At 46.8% G+C, this 9,848-nt stretch overlaps 1 protein-coding gene across 2 annotated transcripts in view; it reads right to left on the reverse strand.

Moving 5' to 3' along the window:
• Positions 1-9,848, reverse strand: part of gli3 (GLI family zinc finger 3) — a 119,120-nt gene that overhangs the window by 4,948 nt on the left and 104,324 nt on the right. For both annotated transcript variants that reach the window (XM_042068517.1, XM_042068516.1), the window contains exons 11-14: positions 3,891-4,040; positions 3,478-3,642; positions 2,800-3,093; positions 566-983 (exon numbers count right to left, since the gene is read on the reverse strand). In XM_042068517.1, coding sequence (XP_041924451.1) covers positions 566-983; positions 2,800-3,093; positions 3,478-3,642; positions 3,891-4,040 — 1,027 coding nt within the window. The remainder of the gene's footprint in view (positions 1-565; positions 984-2,799; positions 3,094-3,477; positions 3,643-3,890; positions 4,041-9,848) is intronic.

The following is a 9,848-nucleotide window of genomic DNA, read 5'->3' on the forward strand; positions in this document are numbered from 1 at the left end:
AATATCAGGAAGTGATGTAATAAAGAACTATATCTGTCAATGCGAATCAGAAATCTTTTCTTTCTAATGTAAAGCCCCATTCACACTCAAAGTGAAACCCAGGGTTCTAGTGGTGATTTCACAAACGGGTCCGATGTGTGAATATGCCTTTGTGTGTGAGGAGACCCACTACTTTATCATTACGGAGGAGTGTATGTGAATACAATCTGAATGAGGCTGCAGTCAAAATAGGTGCAGTCATAATTTAACCCTTAAAGGAGTACCGTCACACCGGTGTGACGGGAATGTTGGGAAATGAATGTTCTAAAGAATATCTGGGTTCATTGAATTCAACCAGAGCCTTATAGATATCTATCTATAAGGCTCTGAATTCAACATAGAATTTTAGAACCTTCAACTGTTGCGGAAGTTAGAATGTGTAAAAACCTACACCTTTAAGGGATAATTGTGTAATTATTGGAAATCAATATTCAGTTGTAGCTAAACAAGAGCTCAATCCACTGCTGTACCTGTCATTGTTCATGTAGTGAAGTGGAAAGTAGACACATTTCTGTAGTGTCCTTACCCTTCCCCAGGATGGTGGGCAGGCCATGGCCTTTGGCTGGGGGTGTGGGGGACAGGTGTGGCAGGCCTGCCGGGGCGGCGTTCACCTGCCGGAGCCGTTCCATCTTCACCTGCTCCATCCAGCGGAGTGGCCGGCCCACGCTGCGCCGGGCCTGCAGTGCCAGCGTCGCCGTGGACACCGTGGCGTCCATGATGGGGGCCCGGTTCCGGTCCATGTCGTCCTCCTCGTCCTCTTCCTCCAGCTCCCCCTCATCGTCCTCCTCCTCGTCCTCATACTCCTCGCCCCCCCGGCCGTGCTCCCCCACCCCCTGCAGCCGCACGGCGCTCACAGCAAGCTGGACTCCACGGCCGGGAGGGCCGCTGCCGGGGGACTGCTCACCGCTGCATGCAGACTGACCGCCAGGGCTTGACTGAGACGTCTGGACCCCCAGAAGAAAGGAGAGGAGAGGACAGAGAAAAGGAGGAAGGAGTGGGCAGATATGAAAGAAAAGTTAAAGAGAAAGGAAGATAGAGGAGATAATGGGAACATTAATCAATGTACAAAGCACGTATTTCACATTCATGATGCATTTTAGTATTGCATAAACATCCATGTAATGGGAACTGAAAAGACTTGGAACAGTATGCCAATATAAATGGCTTATGACAACAGAATACACCACAATGGCAAAAATATGTCCAACAAGAATATTTATGACATGTTATGTTCAAATGGTTTCTCATGGAGTAAGCAGCTACCCAAACAAATACAGAACGAGTGTGGCAGATAACCACTTTGTCTCTTAAATATTTATTAGGATGTGCTGTTAAATAACTCTTTAATGAGCTGTTCCTTCAGACATGATGATTTGCTCAACATCAATTTGCTGTGTCTTTTCAGTCTAAATAAAGCAATCCGCCACACACACACACACACACACACACACACACACACACACAACCATAATGGGGCACAGTGAGACTCTACACAGTGCACACAAAAGAAAGAGGCAGCCGTCTTTGTTCTATTTTCAGAAAACAATGCTGAACAAACAATGCTGTTTTGTCAGACCAGACGGGCCCTAATTGGGCTGCTATCCCTGGTGAAACTACACGATGGTCTGCAGAAGCAAGAGAGCAAGAGAGAGAGAGAGAGAGATTGAAAAGAAAGAGAAAAAAGAAAGAGTGCTACTGTGGAGTATTTTTGTCTCAGCATGAAACAGGACCTCAACTTCACCCCTGCTCTTGACCTGAGGAGAGAGATTCTTTGGACAATGGGCCTCCCTCCCCCTCCTCTCTCCCTCGCTCTCAGTCTGTCATTCACATCTGTAGAGTGGCTAGCGATAGCTACATCTCCCTGCCAGCCTTCCCAGCACGAGTGCAAACTCTTACATGTGCTCACTCGGCATACACCAGGGCAGCTCCTTTTAGGGGCAGAGATGGAGCAAGCAGACAAGTTGCACTATGGTGTAATAACAAGATGGTAAAAGTGTGTAGCATGATCAGCTAATGTGGTCTAACTGCAGGGGAGTGGCTCACAGCGCCTTGAATGAGAGATGGGTCTGAGCAGGCAGATGGAATGGATCGTGATGAACCCCCGGGGGTAGGGGGTGGGGGGCAGGTTGAATGGACAGCGCTCTCACCTGATTACCCACTGTCCTTAGAAAGGCAGGGCGAGTTAATGCATGAGGCATTAGGATAGGAGAGAAATTCAGTTATTACACCGGCACAGGCAGAGCACAGATCAAAGCACACATCCTGTTCCTCACATCTCATCTCGTGTCACACACAATTTTTTTTTTTTTTAGAGAAAACCTACTTCAGAGGGGTGATAACTATCTGGAAATTGCACTACTTTCCAGCTACTTGGTAACACATGTTTCTCAATGTTGGACTGTTAATCTCAATAGACACCTGGTAGTTGGTATGTGAAAATTCTGCTGTAGAACACCAGAGGCTTTTCGACAAATGGTAGTTGAGCGGGGGGGTTGCGGTTTGAAGAGTGTCATACAAAGTTTAAGTCTATCAGCTGACAATACTACTTTGTGATATTATGAAGCTTTATCTATCCATTTCCTCTGTCTATTATTTTTGTACTTGGGTTTGGTATCCATTGCGGTACATTACATACTCCAGAGACACTGAGATGAACTAGAGGGGACTGACTGCAACAATAGACTCATGACTCAGAGGTCTGACACGTTAAAACCCCCTTCCCTAAAGCCCAACTGTGTTGTGCCTCAAAAAGAGACTTACCATGGGCTTCTCTGACTTGATGGACTTGACCTGCAGACATTCGTCCTGTTTCGAGGTAGCATGGTTGTAGTCCCTTTGGTCTGCAAACCCGCCCAGGGGCGGTTGCCCTGGCGACCTGCCCTGGCCGTTGCTGCCGGGCTCCCGGGGCTGAGGTGGGGGACGGGGGTAGGCGTCGCTGCGCTGCTTCTTGGTGACGTGGGCCTCGGGACCGTGCACGGTTTTCACGTGCTTCCGTAGCGAGCTGGGGTCCGTGTAGCGCTTAGTGCAGCCAGGGATCTTACACACGTACGGTTTCTGTGTGAGGGGAGAGACATATAAGGCCAATGTAAGAATGCATGCACACACACACACATATATACATATATATATATATATATATATATATATATTACATTACAACAGGTGCCGGATACTGAACGATGAAAAGGAAAAAGAAAAAAAAATATCTGCACATCCGCACGTTTTGCTCCCAAGGTGATTTAATGGTACAATGTTTTGACTACTACAAACTCACCTTGGACTGCATGGACAGCATATTTAAAGAGTGTACCATTGCGTGTGTACCACTAATGTACACAATTATGTTACAGAAACGCACCGATAAATAAGGACAGGTGTGTGTGATTTGTGGGGATGAGTGTACATCATGTGAATGTTATGGTTAGCTATGGGTCCTACCTCATTGGAGTGTGTGCGGTTCTGGTGTTTAGCACGATCGGAGGCATTGGAGAAAGCTTTGTTGCAGCCCTCGTGCTCACACACGTATGGCTTCTCTCCAGTGTGTGAACGCAGGTGTGTCTTTAGGTTTTCCAAGCGGGAGTAGGCTTTAGCGCAGCCCTCAAACTGCACACACAAACACACACAAAAGCAAAATGTTAAGTCACATTTGGAAAACCTCTTCATTACTTTGTTACGTTAAATGCATCAAAAAACATCAAATATTTCAGAATCATATGCTTACACTTAGTCACCTAAATGTTCATCCACTGCTCTTTAAGCAATGTAATCATGTTTCACTTAAACTGTGTACTTTATGGCTTTAAAGTTAATGTTTGAATGCTGCAGTGGATGCTGGGAAGTGTAGTTCTTACGGTGCACTTGTGAGGCTTCTCTCCAGTGTGCCGTCTCATGTGGACCACCAGCATGTACTGGGCTTTAAAGGGCTTCTGCTCCCGGGAACACTCCGCCCAGCGGCACACAAACTCCTTCTTCTCCCCGTGGATGTGGTCATTATTAATATGCTGTGGACAGAAGGGAGACCATAGGTGAGCTAAATCATACACACATAAGAACAGAAACACATTTAAACTGCTGTTTGAAATACAGAACACTTAATTCATCAACACTGTATTTCAGCCATGTGACTTGCAATATCTTCATTCTTTCCGGATCCCTTAACAGGAGAAAGTATGAGTGTAATATCTCAGCACACCACAAGGGGGCTTCAAGCGCAGTGAGTTTGAAGACAGGAGCCCGTAGAGGTTTGGAATGGCAACACTGAAGACAGTACATAAATGTCAAGTTTTATTCCAAACATAACAATGCTTTATGAATTTTAACTGTGTTAATGTGTATCACAATGACATGTCCTTGAGGTTGTCAGTGCAGAAAATGTATAGACTAAGATGGCTAAGAACCAAAGTTGAGATCTGGAAGAAGCATCATTTTTATCAATAGACTGCTCAATCCACAACCTGTAGCCATTCTCAGACTTAAAACAGCACTGGAACTACAATTATTTATACACGTCCCTTGTTATTTCACCTTCATTTTCCCTTTTCTTCCTTTCCTTTTTTCTTCCCCTAAAACAGTCCTTCCTTCTTTTCTTCTTTTCTTTTCTTCCTAAAAAAAGTTGTTCCCACCTTCACCTTGTATTCTGCACATTTATTCATCCATGAATATTACACACTATCAGTTTTTCATCTCACTCTTGTTCTCCCTCCACCTGCCCCCCCCCCCCCCCCCCCCCCCCTTCCCTGCTGCATTTGTAGTGGCAGGCATAAAGCAGGTTTGTGAGTCTCAGTGTCCAATCTGAACGGGATTTCAAATAAGACCCTGTCACTCGCCATCATCTCGGGCCTCTGCCCCACCGTGACATGTGCTGACAGTTGTGCTGCCGTGGCAACTTCCAATCTGAGGCTTAGAGAGGAGGGGAGGAGGGAAGTGGGTGACGGGGGGTGGGAGAAGGAAATCAAAAGTTCCGTCAAAACCAGCTCAAACACCAGGGCTTTAACACTTCACCCTGGCCTAATATCAGTACAGACTCACCCCTCTCTCGCCTTTCTCTCTCTCCCCCTTTCTCTCTCTCTCTCTCTCTCTCTCTCTCTAACCTTTCTCTCTCTCTGTCTCTCTTACTCCCTGTGCAATCTACCTCCTCTATTTACTTCCCCTCCTCTCCCACAGTTGAACACACATGAAAGATCTCTCTCCCTCTTATTCACTTCCCAAATATATCATTTTTCTCAGTATCTTGTTTTGTTCCCTCTGTCTAATACATACACAAAAGTGCCTACGGTCATATTAAAAGCAAGTGAATGCACACGCACAGACACATACACTCAAGACACACACTTACAAACTTGCATGTGCATACAGAGACTCGCAGAACGCTCATTCTACACAACATCTGGACTCCTTAGAAAGTCAATAGTGTGTTTGGGCTCCTCTCGCTCCCGTTCTTAGGGATGCCTTTCAGAGGGAGACAGACACAATATCCTGAGCGAAGTGAGGGGAACTCGTAATATTACATTCCTGAGCCAAGGGAGGGAGACCCCTGCCTGAGGGGGGGGTATAGAGTGTGAAGTGAGGAGACACACACACACACACAGAAGGAAAAGAAAAAGAGAGAGATGAGAGAAAGGGAGAGAGAAAGAGGGAGAAAGAGAGAGTGATAGAGATAGAGAGATAGAGATGAGAGGTCACGGGATTATAGGCATAGAAAGAAAAAGAGAGAGAGAGTGATAGAGAAAGAGAGAGAGAGAGATGAGAGGTGAGTGAATGATAGGCAGAGAAAGAGAGAAAACTGAGCGTGTGTCAGTCTGTGTGTACATGCGCTTGCATGCATATCAGAGTCTGTGTGCATAAGTAAGTGTGTGTGTGTGTGTGTGTGTGTGTGTGTGTGTGTGTGTGTGTGTGTGTGTGTGTGTGTATTTGAGTATTTGTATGCCCTGGTAAGAGCAACTCAAAATATGCAACGAGGAAGGGAGATGGCTAGAGTGAAGGGAGCGAGAGAGGGAGAGGACTTTAGAGAGACGGAGAGGAAGAGCCTCGCCTTGCATCATACATGCCGAGAGCGAGGGGAACAGAGAGGCCGGAGACGAGAGTGACGGGAGGAAAAGGGATGAGGAGACAGGTGGAGAGAGAGACCAGAGAAGGGTGCAAGAGAGAGAGAGAGAGAGAGAGAGAGAGAGAGAGAGAGAGAGAGAGAGAGAGAAAGAGGGGTGCGAGAGGATCCTCAGAAGCGCCTCATCCTCCATTCCTCTTCATGGCACAAAGGCAAGCCGTCTCAGTCACCCTGTCACCTCTCGATGCCACTTTCATGGCTTGCAGTCGCACCCCAAAAAACTTCTGGGCTTGTGAGTCAGTGTGCATACAGTGAAAATGTGTGTGTGTGTGTATGTGTGTGTGACAGGTGTCCACAACTGCTTCTTTACTTGAGTTGCATCCTGAGAACTGAATGAAAAACAATGGCCCTGTTCTGGGATGGCCAACTGATGCTGAGTCACAACTGACTGGACAGAGCAATGGCTATGAAAAAAAAACAATGGACAGGGTACACTCAGTCAAAAGTGGAGCCACTAGAGGAAGATTTCACCAAATATATTGAATTCTGGGCAGACCTGGCCAACATTCTGCATACTTCTCATGCTGAGTAGTAGTTCACTCAGTAGTATTTACTAGTCCAATAGGAACTTTCTGCACAGACTCTGTATTAATAATGACTAATATGGCCAATTTGGGCTTCAATTCTTCAGAATGTATGTGTGTGATGCCATGCTGTTGATGTCCATGTCCATTACATTTCTAAGTGATACCGCCCACAACTCTTGCCCTGAACACCTCATTTGAAGAGAGAAAAGGCTTATTTAAATGTGATTAAATTGGCCGGGCTCACATCTAACAGTAATAATGTAATATGCCTAAATCTCTCATAGTCATTACAGGCCAGGATCAAATGCCTCTTTTTTTTTATTTCTTTCATGCTGCCAGTGAACTGAGGTGAAGTGAGGGTGAGACGGAGGAGAGCACACTGGACTGGAGGGAAGGGGAGGGCGAGGAGTAGGGGGCTCTTTCATAAAGTTCCATGTTGGGATCGATACATTGGGCCCGTCACACGGAAGAAAAACTCTCCCTCCCCGGCTGAGCGAGAGGGGGGAATCCCGGTGGCACACCATCTGTCTGTGAAGTACTGCGCTCAATATCCACAGTGAGAGAGCGAGAGAGAGAAGAAGAGATAAATGGAGAGAACCAGAGAGAGAGAGAGAGAGAATGAAAGAGTGATACGCAAGTTAGCACACCGCGACTCACGTTCAACAATTGAGCCTGGCGGTGATGGATCTACAGACCGACCCCCCCTACCCCCCTACTCTCTTCCTCCACCCCCTCCCCCCCAACAGAACACAAAACAGGGGTGAGGAGTTGGTAAAATGAGGGGGGGGGGGTGCGGAGATTGGACAGGCTGAGACGTGGTGACCTAATGGTGGCACGGTCTAATGGCAATTTTATACGCAATCGATAATCTCCCTGCTGAGAGGGACGGTGGCGGGGCTGCTGTTGCGGCGGCCGGCGAGAGACGGACAAACAGGTGCTGATAGTGGCGAGGTGAGCGGAGCGGAGCGGCGCAGCGCAGCGCACAGCCAGGCGGCGTGGAGCGGAGACGAGCGCAACATTCATCTCTCAGCCTGCCAGCTTATCAGCCAACAAGTGTGCAAATGCCACAGAGATGGATTTACACGGGAGCACACGCACCAGCACCGGGGGGGGGGGCATGCTGAAGAGGGAGCCATGCTGGAGAGTTCACACACGCACACACACACACACACACACACACATGCGCACACACACACACACATACACACACACAAACATGCGCACACACACACGCACACACACACGCACACGCACACACACACACACACTGTTTCAAACACAATTACAAAATTATGTAAAAGAATGTACAGTAAACACAAACACACATAAACAGTAAATAGCTGGTATTTGTTAAAAAAAAATGTCTTCAATATTGCAACATTGCAATCTCGGAACTCTGGCAGCACGTCACAACACATATAGGAATCAGGCTCACACACACACACACACACACACACACACACACACACACACACACACACACACACACACACACACACACACACACACACACACACACACAACACGTCTTGCCACTGCTCCTTTCCTTTACATTGCATTCCTGTTGCTCGCCCCCTTTCTCCCTCTTTTATAGTAAACCGAGTCTCTATTGTGTCCATTATCAATTCCTTTCTGGGACGTGGACGCTCCATTGCTGCTCAAACTGAGTCACGCACCAACGCGGGAGCTGTTTACAAGGCAATCTCAGACAAAACACCGTTTAGCTTTATCAAACACACGCTAATAAATCATACGCTCTTTTGCGACGTCAAATAGTGGGGCAGTTTTTATGCGTAGAATGAAAAAAAGGGGAAAGGAGGAAGATGAGGGAGGGAAACGGAGCGGAGGCAATTAGTGAGAGAGAGAAGAGAGGGAGAGAGAGAGAGGGAGAGAGAGAGAGAAAGATGGTGAGAACTGGAGCAAAAGTGGAGGAGAGTGTGATAGAGAGTGAGAGACAGAAGGAGAGAGAAGGAAAGAGAGAGGGAGGAGAAATGGGACTGAAATTGGCATGTGTAATTCTATGCAGGCTTTTCATCTCAGTGCAAGATACTCCAGACAGATAAGCTGTCTAATCCGCTGCCTGATCAAAAAAAATCTGCATTTTACCAATTAAAGGGGACCTGCCAGTAGTCAGAGTTGGGGTCCTTCTCTCTGAACCACCCGAGTTTATCTCTCTATAGCACAGCAGAAGGAGCCGCCATGCCTGTGTCTTTCTTCACACACATAGACAGATAGACAGACACACACACAATCATGTTACAACAAACATACTGTACATCTACCTCACACACACATGTGCAACAAACATACATCTACCTCACACACACATCCCCCCCCCCCCCCCCCACACACACACACAAACATGCACACACACACACTCACACACTCAGCAGTAAACTTACACAACTCCACCCTGGGTTCATACACCCACAAAACCCCCTGCCACTATCAGGGTCAGCCTTTGAGTGGGACAGTGAGTTGAAGAGGTGGCCTTTTATTACACAAGAGCCTTCTTCTCTCGCTCACTCTCTCCTTCTGTTCCTCCCTTCTCCCTTTCTCCATCCCTCTCTCTCTTTCCAACAGTACACCCCACATATCCCACATTAAAGAGAGCTATGCCCTTATCTTTCTGCTGCGCCCCTTCAGGGGAGAAAGGTTGAGAAGAAAAGAGGGAGAGATAAACAGACACACATATATATATATATATATATATATATATATATATATATTTAAAAGGACACACAGTTTTATACACACACACACACACTTTTCTAATGTATGAATGAATAAGGAAAGGAAATGACAATATAAAGTGAGTGAATTGATGTGGTAGGCAAGAGTGAGTGAGTGAGTGAATGAGGGAGGGAAAAGAGTGTGTGTGTGAGAGAGAGAGAGAGAGAGATGAGGCATCTGAAATAAATAAAAAAGGCAAGTGTAAATTGACACCCGCCTGGCTCAGGCAGACTGTGGAGGGCAGATAAGTGCGCTAAATTGCACAGATGTGATGCTTATCTTATCGCCAGTGCGGAGAGCGCTTAAGCAGGCCTGATAAAGGCACGCCACCACAAGTCATATAAAGAATGCTGTTAACACGCAGACACAGACACACACACACACACACACACACACACACACACACACACACTCCAAAGATGTACAGGCATAAGCACACAAATCCA

Source organism: Alosa sapidissima, chromosome 17 (assembly GCF_018492685.1).
Source record: "Alosa sapidissima isolate fAloSap1 chromosome 17, fAloSap1.pri, whole genome shotgun sequence".
NCBI lineage: Eukaryota > Metazoa > Chordata > Actinopteri > Clupeiformes > Clupeidae > Alosa > Alosa sapidissima.